Raw genomic sequence first — 15,396 nt, forward strand, 5'->3', positions numbered from 1 at the left:
TATAAATCACTTGAATGGACGTTTTGTTTAATGTGTGCCACCTGCCTAGTGTATTGCTAGTGATGTTTTTATGCTGCGTGCCTAATGAAAGGGGATATTAGGAATTGAAACGCAAACAGAGCGGCTCCAATGAAGGTGTTCACTGTTCGCCTGCAGTTTGTCAAGTGTGTGTGTGTGTGTGTGTGTGTGTGTGTGTGTGTGTGCGTGAATCTCCTGCTCCAGTGTTGTCCCCACTCCCCAGACAGACTCCTAATATTCAGCAGCGCACAGCCTTTGTCGCCCATACGGAATGAACAGGGTCTACAGGAGAGTGCAACAGGGGCTCTGCCTCTCCCTTCCCTAGAGCTCAGAGAGGAAATCTATCCTCTAACTTAATGATATGGTTGATACAGATGCCTGGCCTGTTGCCTTATTCTCTCTCTCTCTCTCTCTCTCTCTCTCTCGCTGCATCTGCTGCCGACTTTCAATAAGCTGTCACATTCTCCAGGCCTTTTCCACGACAAACGAGAGACGAGCATGTTACGCACGAATTCCGAGCTCCGGCGCCAGGCCTCCGCGCATAGGGCCGTGGTCAAGGCAAGGTGCTCGCTCGGTGTGTGCTCGTGCATTCTATGTGACCGGGAGGGAGATGTGTTTCGCCGGAAATTGTTAACATCCTGCCTGCCTTGCATCCACTGTTTATACAATGGATATTAGTTTGGTTGATGTGGCGTGACGACAACACAGACACGCAATAGTTTGGTTGGCTACAATTTGTGCCCTTTGTGTTACTGAGGAAAAAGGTTTTAAATCGTTACAAAGACTAAGGCTACAGTAAGTACTGCTCAGTGTAAGTGTAGGTGGAGGTCACTGGTGGAGTCATCTTCATCTCCAGACGTGACTTGAACCGAACAGAGCTTTCCAGCACAAGCCTTTGTGCCTGAGCTGGGGCTCCGCTCTGTAAATGAACCCCATGTTGTCTGAAACCTCTCTAAACGTCTGACAGCCATCTCAGTATCAACCCTGTATGTCTGTTTGCAGCCCCTCTCCCTAAGCTCCCCTTCTCCCTGAACTTGGTCTGGTCCATGGCGCCTCAGCGCATTGACAAGGTGTTCTGGATCAGACCAGGAGATCGGACATGGGTGGATTATTTGGGGGCGGGGTGCGACTCATACTGGATTGGCTCCTGCGGGCGGGTGTGCATACGGGAATGGGGGTCACCGTTGGGCGCAAGGGGTTCTGGGTGGAGGACGTTAAGCAGAGGCCTTGAGCTGCGTCGAAGGCCTCTGCATGCAGAAACACTATCCAGCCCTGTGAGATCCAGACCTCTCCTCCCTTCATCACCGCGTCTCGCTCAGTCTTTCACGCATTCACTCACTCTGTCTCACGCTTTCCCTCCCCCCTGTTCCAGGCTCTCTTTGTGTCTGGGTTTTTCTTTATTGTACAACTTATTACTGTATATTTCTACCTTGATTAAGACCTCCACTGCCCCTCCTTAGCTGTGGTCAGTGAAGTCAGTCACCAATGTTTTCTTAAGAGGTCAGTTAGGTGCTGACCCTTGACTCTGCAACCATAACAGTGAACCGGGGGGTGGGTGAAGCTGTGTGGAGATGAGTGCTTTGCCCCTCCCAAACCCCCACCCCTTTGGTAAATTTCCCATTTCAAGTTCAACACCAAATTCAATTCATGATTCTTACCCACATGGGTGTCCCAGTGTGTGTGTGTGTATGTGTATGTATGTATATGAGTATGCTGTGTGTATTTTAAGCCCACCGAGTATTTCTGGAAGCAAACATGATCTGGCTTGAGCTCTGTGGGGACGGGGTTCATAACTGCACCATTGTAGTGTGTTTTCTGAAGCACTCGCTTAAGTTATTATACATTCATCCATTCATTCAGTAATTCATTCGTTCATTCGTTGGCCCTCTCGAAGGCCTCTCTGTGGAGCCGTGCTCCGAGACCTCAGCTTCATGTCCAAGAGAACAAATGCAGTGTTTTCTCACCTGACGAGGCTGCAGAATCCACGTCTTTGAGTTGCCTGGTTCGAGCTTAGCCCTCCACTGGCCGCAGCACACTGTCTCTCACTGTGTCCTGCTGACGTATTTTCCACCAGTCCACCTCAGATGCTTGCCAGGGAGCATTGCCTTCCTCACCGGGGGTTGGGGAGGGACAGAGGCCATGCTATGTCCCAAAAAAAAAAAAAAAAAAGACGCTGTAATGACTTTAAAAGGCATTCCAGTGCTCACGGACAGACGCTTGGACAGTGTTACCGAGCTGTAAATATAAGCATTTCGATCTCGCATTCATTCGTCGGGAGTAGAGCGAGGGGGGAAAAAAAAGAAAAGAAAAAGAAAAATCCTCAGTTACGAAGTAAGCCGAGGCGGTGGAGCAAGTAGCAAAGCAGATGTCGCAGGGATTGTGGTGTGTCAGGGAGCCAGAGTCACTGGCATCCTCTCTCTTCTCCATTTCATCGCAGCTTTTTTAACGGAGATACTCGGGACAGATGAAGTAATTGGAGCCATCTCCCTGTCCTCTTACAGTTTGCCGGGGGAAAAAAGAGAGATGAGATCGGGTGAAGAAGGTGGAGGTTTTAGAAAGCCTGCGGTCTTTGGAGAGCATAACTATGATGCATCTACGTGAAATGAAACGGATGAGTATGAGAGGGGCCCTTGAGTGGTTCTTCAAAAACAAATTGACACCCTAAACGGAGAACACACTCCCAGCAGCTTAGAAGAACTCTAGACTAGTCATATTGCTACTCTCTGGTACAGTATAGGTTCCCATTCCAGTCCGGGTCATTCAAGGCCCGCTTGCGGTCTCGGGGGCCACAGCCGTCTCCCTGACTGCGCAACACTGCTCTTCAGTACCAGGGGACCCGAAGGTTTCAGGACTCTTAAGCAGCTGAGTTTTGCAGCCGCTTTTGCTTGCTGTGAGAGCCTTTAACAGATTACCTCCGCGACACGCCTAATGCGCCGTGTTTTATTGCCGAGTAATGCAGGCTTTACACAGGGATTTGAACCTTCACGCTGACCCTGAAACATGGCCGCTCTTTTGGCTAACACGACCCCTAACAGGCCGTGATTTATCACTGGAGGCTGTGTGGATAAGCAGGGCGGACATGGTTCTACCAGTTAAAAGCCAGTTGTGGAACAGGAGTTATGTGGGACAGGACGTGTGTGCTGTTACGTTTTTTTTCTCCTTTTTTTTTTTTTTTTACCCCGAAAACCAATACTTTCTACTTTTTGTTCATGGTGAGGTTGGCATTTGAACATTTCAGCCTTCTTATAATTGTTTCTCTGTTTGTCTGGAATTTACATCATCTTTTGGTGACTCACGTTCGTTATTATGAAAGACAGATGATGACCTATAAAGAGATTCAATTAAACTCATCCGGACACGTTACATGCTTTTTCCTTAAGTCAAAAACATCCCAATTATTTCCATCCGGTAACAGAGAAATAGTGAAAGAATTATACGATCCATCAGGGATGTCATTAGTGGGGACAAATTCCATCCGGCCATTCCACATTTCATGGCCCCGTCTTTTCCCAGCCCCATTATCCTGCATCCTCGTGGCCCTGCTTTGCTACTGTGATGTCTGAAAGGCAGAGACAGAGAAATGACAGCTTGCGACTGAGCAACACATGTTTTAATTGCGCCCAGCAACTGTAGCTGTTAACGTTGACGGCAAACAAACGGCTCTCTCGTATTGTCTTGGTGAGTAATGCTCTGCAGCGGTTCGCTCCACTTGCGTGGGTGGGTGTGTGTGTGTGTGTGTGTGTCTCAGTGTCTGTCTGTGTGCGCCTTGCCCACACATGTGTTGACTTGGCCCCGCAGCCACCCAGCTGCTCCACGGGCTGGTCTCTCTCGGCCGCTCCAAGCCAGAGAGGGCCCTCCGGTCTAGCCTTGTGTTGTTGAAATGCTGGCTGGGACATCCAGCAAGAGGAACCGGGGCTAGGAGCCCATAGCCGTCAGTCAGGCCTTTGGCCCCGGATCAGCCTCACCATTCTGGGCTTTAGAGGAGAGACGGGGAGACACAGTGTTACTCGGGGAGGATGGACGTCGCCTGTCTGTGCGCTGATGGGACCCGACAGCGGCCTGTAAGCTGTCGACACATTCCTACACAACAACTCTTTAATCACAACCGGGACTGCTTGTGCATGTGTTATTTGTGAGTCTCTCCCCGCGAGTACGTGTGGTTTAGATTTGCGTCCGTGTCTCTGTGTGTGTAACATGTGAGCGTGTGTGTGTTGCGTTCATGTATTCGTGTATCCACTCACTCGGCACCTCACATCAGCTTTGGTTGACAATTTAAATGTTTGCGTCTGTGTGTGTGTGTATGTAAGAGGGAGGCCTACTTTCCATTTTAGCATCTCTTCAGCCCCCTCTCTTGATGCTGATAAGGAAGCACTGAGCCAAGACGTTGAAATGATTTGGAGTCTTCACCTGGTCACCACCAGAGCATATCCAATGCATAGTGGAAAACTGGAGTATCGTGTTTGTATCTTGGCCACGCCAGCAGCAGCCGCAACCATTAAAAGCACTCAGTCTGTTGTACTCAAGCAGCCCTTTGCGAGTCATGTGTGACAGAAGTGTGTGCGCAGTCGTCAGTCTGATCTTTAGTTAAATGAAGATGTATTCATTGACTTTAAGAGAGAGAGTGTGAGTGTGTGTGTGTGTGTGTGTGTGTGTGTGTGCGTGTGCGTCCAAATCTCTCCGTGACTCAACCTTTCTGTCTCTGTCTCTCTCGCTCTCTCAAATTTAGACTTGCATTTTAAGTTACTCCACTTGTAATTGGTCTTAGCATAACCACCATAATCCACGAGATAGCATCCCTGGCTGCTTCCCCATCTCCTTTTTGAGCTATCGTCATGAACTGTTTTGAAATAAGCCTTTGCATTCATTTGTAATCATACATTCGCCGTTTTTTATACACTGCTGTACTTTTTAAACGGTCGATGAAATATTCAATAAATTAATCAAACTCTCTCTCTCTGTGTCTCTCTCTCAGATCCATGAAAGGCTACAACAGTATGGACAAAGCAGCCCTGCCCCCATCCAGGACAATGCTGGGACTATGGCCCTTGATGTGAGTCTGTCTGTCTGTCTGTCTCCCCCCCCCCCCCCCCCCCCTAAACATGGAAGCAAAGACAATCTATCAATGTATTTTCCATCTTCTGTCTTTCTCTCTTACACACGTCACAAGACACACACACACACACACACACACACACACACCTACAGTATGCGACCTGAACAGCGGTTGTCCTGTTGTTCTTTCTCTCCCGCTGCACTGACCTCTGACCTCCTCCCTGCGGGGTCTTCAATCTAGATGGCTCCACATGACTCATGTGTTCCAATAACACCACTGACCCCTCACCCCCTGTCTAGACCCAGCAGTACACACACACACACACACACACGATTGGGTTACTATACTTGTGAGCACGTCAACATTTTGGGACGGCAATTTTATGAATGGCATTTTTAATGATTCATTTTTAACCATAAGCCATGTTGTGAGGTGGCTGCTAAATGGATAAAGCCTATCTAACCCCAACCTGAATCTCTTCCTAACTGTAAACGTGTCTCTAACCATAATACAAGCGTTTATCTTGTGAAAATTACCTCACAATGTCAGTTTCTAAATTCTAAATTGTACTATACTTGTACGCACTCGCTCGCACGCACACACACACACACAGACACACTTTGTCTTTGTGTGTTAGTACAGAATCGAAATTCCAGCTCCCTGGGGTCAGGGCGTACATTTTCTGGGGGCAGGAGCCAGAGAGAGAGAACACAGGGCATGGATTCAAAGCGGAGGCGAAGATGGATGGTCATGTCAGACAGCTGACGGCTACAGACAAACTGCAGATGATGGAAGAGAAATTAAATGCACGCCATCGGTGGAAGACAGAGAGAGAGAGAGCATATCGCGTGGCTTGTGACACAGTCAGCCCTGAGTCAGCCCTGTTTTCATTGCTTAAGCTTCACCTGAAATGCCGCTATCGCCAGCAGGCTGACAACAGAGAAACAACACGAACACTTCCAGTAATAACCATCCCATGGGACGTAACGGTGAAAAGCTTCCGGGCGTTCCTTTTTAGTTTTGAACAAAACAGCCACCCGATGCCACGTCGACTTGTATCCCAGCATTTGCTTCAGCGACATTATCACAAGATTATAGAGGGGTGGGAGTTTATACGTTTTTACTTCTTCTCACTCCTTTTCGGATATGATTAGATTTCTTTATTTTTTTTTATTTTTCCTTTTATTTCTTCTTGCTAGTATTTTTTAACTATTAATTTTAATTGTTTTTCCTTGTGATGTGAAATGCAAGGAATTGTTCTGTTTTATTGGCATATTCGATATAAACATGACAAACAAACAAACATTAGTCACCTACAGTAGCAATACGTTCAGCTAGCAGCACACTAGCTGTACGAATGACAATGTGTTGAGTGTTGAGTTTACAGTGAAAGTGGTCCTTAAGGGTCAATCGTTGCACTCTCAGAGTCTAAATAATGCTCCGTACCTTACTGTGTACATACACACGCACGCGCAAACCCCCACACACACACGCACACACTACATTCACAAATATGATATTCACTCATACTGTACTACATATAATCTAAGCATGGACACGGTGTGTATGTGCTTTCTCAGTATCTTACTGTACAAACACACACACACACACACACACCTGTGTAAACCCAAGGGCCGGCCTGGCACGGTTAAGTGGAGGAGATCCCCCTTGGTTTAAATGGCGTGTGGTTTTGTTTGAAATCCTCAGCGATGTTTATTGTAATCAAAGTGCCTCTGAGTATCGCTCCCCTCCTCGGGATCCCACAGTCATACATCATCCTAATTAGTACTGAGTCAAGGGAAAGACGGGAGGGAGAGAGAGAGGGTTCTTATAGTCGAGGAAAATGAGGGGGAGTCAGACAGAGAGAGAGAGAGAGAGAGAGAGAGTCACGAAAGAGAAATCAGTGGTGTGTTCTTTCATTCATGACCTGACTGGTGGACTCTCCGTGCCAACACGATCCGCTGTGAGGCACACATGGCAGAACCCACCGTGTCGGTCCAAACCTCGCTGGACTGTCTCTCAACCTTTGCTAAAAATGGCCCACCCTCATGGCTCCACAGGGCAAAGTGCCTTACTGTATTTGCTCTATAGCTCTCCCCGAGTCCACCTCAGGTTATTATAATGATCCAAAGGAACAGATCAAGAACTGCAAAGTGTTTGTCTGGAAAGACAGAAGAAGACCGGGAGTGAGCTTCTTGGCGAGAGGCCATTCAGATTGTTTGTTCAGGAGACCCTGACTATCAGCCTCCTTTTACGCTAACCTCCCAGACCCCCCCACCCTCTCCTCCTCCTCCCCATTTTCCTTTTTGTCAAATTACAGACTTTCAAATTTATGCTTCCTGGTAAACGCTCTGCGAAGCGTCTCGCCGGGATTATCGGGTATCGGGATAAAACCCAGAGACCGGCGAATCAAAGCGACCCAAAGTGCCTGCGATCGCCGGTCCCCTGGCTGCCCCCCCGACCCCCCCCAGCCCCCCCCAGCCCCCGTTGGCGTGGCAGTGTGTTTTTAAGGCGGATCGTCTTACGCCCACGTCGCCGCTCCACATGAAAGCCAAGCTAAAGAGGCGGCAGGGTACTGAGGCCAGATCTACAGTTAGATGAAATTCATTTGTGGCTCGGGTTTCGGGGTAATGGAGGCTTAATTTATTGCCTAACATAAAATGACACTTCAGCCTCTGTCTGCCCTTGGTCTGCACTGTCTAGCACGTACACACTACACAGCAGGTGATTGCCTCTCTGCCTAAAGCTGTGGTGGTGGTTACCACAGTCGAAACTCCGTCAAGACTTTGGGATTTGGGAATATTACTGTATTACATTTGTAGAGTCCGTACGGAGGCTCGTCGGTGGCCTGTATAGGACAGACGGACACACACACACACACACACACACACTCGTTGCTCCCCCCAGCATTGGCCGGACACACACGGCCTCTCATAGTCTCATTATGTGTGAAACACAAGCAGACACGCTCTTCCCTCGTTGCGGTAACGCGACGTGCCTTATTGCTTTAATCAATGGTGCAAGTCGACCCGAGACTTGAACCCGGCTCGCCGTAAGTCATAATGACTCTCTGCCTAATCAGTTTCTATCTATCCTGTCAAAACATGTAGAAAGCGTGCGCACGGTACCAAACCCGAAGCCCACTTCAGCAGAGAATAATAATAATAAGGCAGACCTCTGTGTGTCTCCTTTCCAAATCAGCGTCCATCTTTAGAACCATGCCCTGCGTGGCCTATAGTGGCCAAGTCCTGTTTGACTGCCTTATCACCACCACTACTGGGCCACAGAACTCCCGTAAAAGTCCACCAGGTGGAGACAAAGAGCCCTGTCCATGGCTCACCGGTATCATGCTGCTACACAGAGAGAGAGAGTCAATCATGTTGTTCTGCAAGTGTCAGAAGTTTAACCGAGTTTTCTTCCCTACCTATTTTCATATAGATGTTAACTCATACCACCAGGCATTATGATATTTTGACATGTTCACCGTTGGATAGAACCAGTGAGCTAATAAGCCAGGAATGTATGGACAATGACTGAAGGATAGGTTACGGGGTTTGTTTTGAAGTTTGCTGTCCAAGACACATAAACGTACATGAAACCAGAGCAGGTGAACATAATGTGATGTTGACTGATGCTCACGGACTCCCCTGCTCCACCCAATGGTGTTTTTTATGGTACTGTCCATCACAGGCCACACAGTGTGTGCATTCCACACACTCTAGTTTACATGCATCTGTAAGGTTGGAGAGGGGGTCGTGTGGCCCATATGCTGCCGGTTCAAATCCGGAAAAGAACATCCAAGCAAGGGGAAAAAAGAATGGATACGGGGTGTGTCCAAAATAATTGCAATTAATACATTATTGCAACAATTAAAATAATGATTAAAACTGCACTAAAATGACTTGGCTGGCATTTTAAGAAACAAAGATGCACACACAGTCCGTTTACATACAGTATCTGCTGGTGCGCTCTAGACTGTGTGAGATATGTGAGTTGAGAATCGATCCCAGTTGATGAGACAATTATTGTGAACATTGTCATCGTGATAAACGATAACACATAAATGGTGCTATGCCCAGAATGAATCAAATCTTCTTCAACAATAGAGCATCGTCTGAGCACTGGAGCCAGCCACTTACAGAGCATGTAGCATGAGGAGCAGCACAGCATGCGTGTATCTGCCTAACAGCAGGAGCCGTGACACGTTTTATGTGTGTGTGTGTGTGTGTGTGTGTGTGTGTGTGTGTGTGTAAGAGGAACACAGGTTTTTGATTTGTGTCTAATGTCTAAAAGTAACGTAATGCTCCGCAGGCCGTTCAGGGTCAGGGTGAGCGCCACAATCTGACAACCTGGCATTAGACTACTCTAAACGCACGCACGCATGCGCGCACACACATAGCAGAAGTGCCTCCTGGTCCAACGTCTGTCTCTCAAGAACTGAAAAGCGCAAAGCCTTCGGTGTCAACCGTCACTGTTAGCTCTCTTTTCTTTCTTTTTTTTACCTCCATCTGTCACGGACAGGGAGAAGGAGGGAGAGAGAGGAGAGAGAGGCAGATGGAAAAAGTGATCCTGACGTGGAAGCACGAAGGTATAGAGAGCACAGCGCGTTGTCAAAATGCTTTGTCTTTCCTCCCTGGGGAATTCTGCCACCGGATTAAACCATATATTCTTTGTTGATTTGGGTTCCTACAGCGGTCTGTACTTGGCCTCCTCCTTTTTTGCTTTTACAGTGACTATAGGGGTCATAAATATATCCGTACACCGACGGTCGTGGCAAAGACTTGTCCTTTTTTATATATATTTTTTTTATATTATAATGTTCTTCTTTGGATCATAAGACCCAATTACTGAATGCCAATAGTAATGTTATTGTCCACTCACTTTTTTATGTCCATGGCAAAACTTGAATTTTGACAAAAATGTCCACCACAAGCCAATATGGTGATGACCCCTGCTCTACACCAATTCTCTTTGATCAACACATTGTGAGCTTGTAGGTCATTTTTTGCAGAATGTTTTTGCAGGAAGTTTGCCAATTCACCCAATTTGTCAGACTTCTGATTGGTCCCTGATTGACTAACCAGCAGGCTCTTTCTGACTTGTTCCGCCCTGGTTCTGCCTTTTTTATGTTGAATTGTTTATGAATCTTTGAAGGCTGCGCCTGTGATGTTCCTTTTTACTGATACCAAGTTTAAAATAAGAATTGAACGCACAGAATATCAATATGAAGCAACTGAAAAACACGTTATTTCAATGGTAGTGTATGGAGAGAGAGGATTTTTGTCCAACCACGAAACGGCAACCAATGGGTGCAAAGAGGGGCACAACCATGACTTGACAATGGGTGAATTGGAATAGGGACACCAGAGTTATAATGGAACTGAAGAAGGTGCCAGAAATGTATATGGCTGCCTTTTCTCTATTACTCCTGCTGTTTCTGATCCCTTCTCCCCCTTTTATTTCCACTCTCCTTCACAGTCATTACACATATTTACACTCTGTCACATCACACCTCACACCCTCCCACTCTTTGACCCCCTACGTTTGTCAAAGCTGCTCCTCTCGTCTTCATCAATTAAAGTAGTCCGGGGGCTGAGCTGGGTTCAACATGGGTAACATTGACCATTGTAGCTACAGTATACATTGGTTAGCCCGCCCCCAACCCCCCCAAGCCGCTCTGTCTCTCTCCTACGTTCTCCCTCCCTGGGGGAGGTCAGGACAAAGTGGAAAGACACGTCCCGCCCCGGCGTGTGCCCCCGTCAGTATAGGGGAGGTGACTTGCCCCCTCCTTAACCCCTCATTTTCTACCTCTGCCCCTCACCTCTCCTGCCCTCTCACCTCACACGTCGGGTCATCAGTCAAACAAGCAGACGCTTTCCCCTTCCTTTTTTTCCCCCCTAAGATTGTTGGAAAGTGTCACAGTGGAAAGTGGTCGAGGTTTGAACTGCATGCACGCACGCACATGCACATGCACATGCACACACACACACACACACACACACACACACACACACACACACACACACACACACACACTGTACATGTTTGCATTATCCACCTCAAATTGCTCCTTTGCCTCAAAATGTGTGAGTGTGCATATACACATACTGTAACACACACCTCACACATGTGTGCACGTGTATACCCGGGGCGTGTGCCGTGCGTGCACACAATACAGCCACACACATGCTCATAGTGTACTGTATATGTCATGAATCAGCTTTTGTTGCGTTTGTACTTAGGCCCAGTGGGAGTGTTGCGTTTGGTTATGTGCTAAAATAGTGACTTTGAGAGCTGTTTCCCCGTTACAATGGAAGTCAATGAGACCCTATTTTTATTTCTTAATTTACTTAATAACTGCACAATGGAGCGAAATAATTCATATGTAAGAAAACAACCCAAACCTCCAGAAAAATGGTCTTCTACCCTATCTCATGATGTGACAGTGTCTACAAGCTTGTAGATTGGACTTTGTGTGAAAATTGTTAGTGACTTCCAGGTTGGAAGTTTTACCCGTACCCGCTTTAAAGCAATTGGGTTGGTCATATTTTGTCTTCCTGTTCTTCTATTGAGACGTTTAGATCTTGTCAAAGCTCACGTCTCCCCTAGACACAGGTTCTGTCGGTGGTAGAGAGTAACTAAGTACTGTACTTAAGTACAATTTTGAGGTATTTCTACTTTACTTGAGTATTTCCAATCTCCAATACTTTTACTTCTACTCCGCTACATATCGGATCCAAATATTGTACTATTATTCCACTACAATTATTTGAAAATTGTAGTTACTAGTTACTTTGTAGATTTTGATTATTATTACATAAATTATTACACTTCAGCCCTATATACATTTCGCCTATTTAAGAAATAGCTGATCTACAAGCTCACAATGCATTGCGAGTGGGAAATTCTGCACAATGAGTACTTTTACTTTTCGTACTTTTCCCTGAGTCATTTTTTTATTCCAGACTATTGCTTGTTTCGGAGTATTTCCGGTATTGCAGTATTGATTTGATACTTTTACTTAAGTAAAAATTGTGAGTACTTTTTGTCACCACTGTATATATAGTACACAGACCTCCAGGCCCTGCCAGCGCTCCGCAGGCCAGGTCGAGGGAGGGAGGATTCTCAGGGCCCCTGTGTATGGGGAGTATAGTATAGGAGTATAGTATAGTACACAGACCTCCAGACCCTGTATAGTATAGTATAGTACACATACCTCCAGACCCTGCTATAGTATAGTATAGTACACAGACCTCCAGACCCTGTATAGTATAGTGTAGTACACAGACCTCCAGACCCTGTATAGTATAGTATAGTACACAGACCTCCAGACCCTGCTATAGTATAGTATAGTACACAGACCTCCAGACCCAGTGCTATAGTATAGTATAGTACACAGACCTCCAGACCCTGCTATAGTATAGTATAGTACACAGACCTCCAGACCCTGTATAGTATAGTATAGTACACAGACCTCCAGACCCTGTATAGTATAGTATAGTACACAGACCTCCAGACCCTGTATAGTATAGTATAGTACACAGACCTCCAGACCCTGTATAGTATAGTATAGTACACAGAGCTCCAGACCCTGTATAGTATAGTATAGTACACAGACCTCCAGACCCTGCTATAGTATAGTATAGTATAGTACACAGACCTCCAGACCCTGCTATAGTATAGTATAGTATAGTACACAGACCTCCAGACCCTGCTATAGTATAGTATAGTATAGTACACAGACCTCCAGACCCTATAGTATAGTATAGTATAGTATAGTACACAGACCTCCAGACCCTGTATAGTATAGTATAGTATAGTATAGTATAGTATAGTATAGTACACAGACCTGCCAGTGCTCTGCAGGGCAGGGCAGAGGGAGGGAGGATTCTCTCGGCCCCTGTGATTTTTCACCGGGCCTCGCCGAGCAGACGTTGATCTCGCTCCTGGACAAGCGGCTCTTTGTATTGTGGGCCGCTCACCGCTGCTCCCTGGGCCCAACACACACACTCCACACTCTCCACACATCCAGGAGGTTCACCCATAAATCACGGCCTGCTCTGCCCAGGAGGAGGTTAGTTAGAGGGGTTGAGGAGCCAGATCTACCTCCCCTCTTCCCTTCCCTTCCCAGCTCCCCCCCAACCCTGGAGATCTGTCATTAATGTGGTCCATCAAGGGTCCAGTGTTTAGAGACAGTTTATTTTTCTTTTCTTTTTTTGTTTTCATATAAACTCCAGTGGAACATTTTTTTTGTTTTGTTCTTCGCATCCCTTCAAGATGGTCTTTTCATCTGGGATTGAGACGAGGTCTTTTGGCCATGTCTACGGCATCATGGAGCATTGTGGCTACACTACGTACAACCATAATCTTGATCATCTGATGTCTAGTCGTTTTGGCCTGCTGCTGGAATGCTGGCCTTTTGAATCAGGTCCTCCACTAAAGACATAAGCAATGCTGGTCTTGACCCAACCATTCGTTACAACAGTTAAAGGCCAACATTCTGAATTGCCATTCATTTCAAACATTCTGGAAAAGACAGTCTTGTTGCAACTTCTGGCGGCCTGTGACAATAATATATTTGGAAAGTTTCAGTCAGGATTTACAGAGTCTGCACGTATTAGAGTCACAAACAGTCTTTTAATGAATGCCGTGCTTGCTTTTCTTATTTGAGTGCAGTATTTTACACCGAGGATCATAATATTCGTATCAATAGATTACATCAGTGGGTTGGCAATGGCATATATAGGACTGCTTTGGAGTGATTTGCAACATATTTGACAAATCCTAGGTGTGTGGCTGCGCCAGGCTACTCATTCACTAAGCTGGGATCTGTCAAATCTGTCATTCACTGGGCTGATCCTCTAATATAGTCATTTCTGATTGTAAATCACTCCTAATGAGAATCATACTGTACTGTAGCATCCAGCGTCTTCATCAGTGCCACTGTTTCCAAGCCATGCAGCATGGCTTATCCCGCTACTGTCTGTCCCTCTCACTCTTGCTGGTACCCTTCTGTCACAAATCACTCCTGACACCACTTTCCTCCATCCATTCCACCCTGTTCCATCATCGTTTTTCTTTGTACATCACTATTGTGCCGCTATCGTATCTGTTCACGCTACAATCTGTTCATCAAATGCCTGAACACACGATATCTGAACAGTTTCTACAATCAGACACCACCACTGTGGTGTCTGATTGTAGAAATTTCCATTCTGCACAAACCGGTCTTTAACCCATTTATGCCTGACATCGAAATAGAATAAAGTCTTCTGAAAGAACATATTTTTCAATAGCTAAAGTATAGCATAATGCTTAGTTAAAACACCAAAAGGGGTTCCCGCCACGGCACCTTAAGAAAAACTGTACCTGCTCCTGCTGCTACTTTTGTTTTCCCTCGCCTGCATATGACACCAATGTATCTGCTTTCGCTTTCACTATCTATACCTTTACTTGTTCTATTTAACCTGTTTTTTCTCTCTCTTTCCATTTGCTTTCACTCTACCGCTATCCTATCTCTTCTCTCAGAATACTATACTATAAAACAATGGAGCGCACATATTAAAATATAACGGGTACTGCTTTACACCGTAAACACCTGTAAAGCAGTGCAAATAAAGCTGATTCAGATTCTTGCATGTCTTAAACAAGAACTCGATAGGCTGCAAATTCTATGAAAGCACTGCAGCTAGTCTTTTAAGTTTTAACAAAAATCTGGCGAAGAGGTTTACAGAAGTAAAAAAAAAAGTGGGTTAAATTCATTTTGTGATTGACATTAAAAACGAAAGGCAATAAGAAGAAAGGGGGGAGATGAATCAAAGAAACAACAAATCATGTACAGTACATATTTACACATACGTAGTACCTGAGTTAAGATTATGATAAAAAGGTGCGTGAGCATGACAGCAGATATACAGTACTTAGTACTGCACGTGATATGCTATGGACGTTAGTTATGGTGCGAGAAAGCACAAGAAAACAAAAGTCTTGTACTGTATATGGGATTCAGGCGCAAAGTGTTACGTGTCACGTTACTCTGGTTCCCTGTCCGTTTTTTGTTTTTGCGTATTACTCTTAAAGCACTTAAACAAACCTGTGCATATAGCCTGAGGTCCTTGGGGAGGAACCTTCTGGTAGTGCTGGAGCTTTATAGATAAAGGGTGATGGAGCCTTTGCTGTCGGGGGCTTCTCCACTCTGGAATGACCTGCCCGAGGAGTTTGATAAATCAGTGCATGCTCCTAAATCACTTCTTATGTGTTAGTATTGCACGTCTGCTGTTTTCTATCAATGGTACTTAGTCTATCTATTTAATTCATCTCTTTAC

The 15,396-nt window shown here is 45.9% G+C and overlaps 1 protein-coding gene across 3 annotated transcripts in view; it reads left to right on the top strand.

Annotated features, from left to right (window-relative positions):
• The window catches only part of mpp7a (MAGUK p55 scaffold protein 7a), a 156,882-nt gene that overhangs the window by 66,451 nt on the left and 75,035 nt on the right, over positions 1-15,396 (top strand). For all 3 annotated transcript variants that reach the window (XM_080793388.1, XM_080793387.1, XM_080793389.1), the window contains one exon: positions 4,991-5,068. In XM_080793388.1, the coding sequence (XP_080649514.1) occupies positions 4,991-5,068 (78 nt within the window). The remainder of the gene's footprint in view (positions 1-4,990; positions 5,069-15,396) is intronic.

Source organism: Protomyctophum bolini (genome assembly GCF_963924005.1).
Source record: "Protomyctophum bolini genome assembly, chromosome: 21".
In the NCBI taxonomy this organism is placed as follows: domain Eukaryota; kingdom Metazoa; phylum Chordata; class Actinopteri; order Myctophiformes; family Myctophidae; genus Protomyctophum; species Protomyctophum bolini.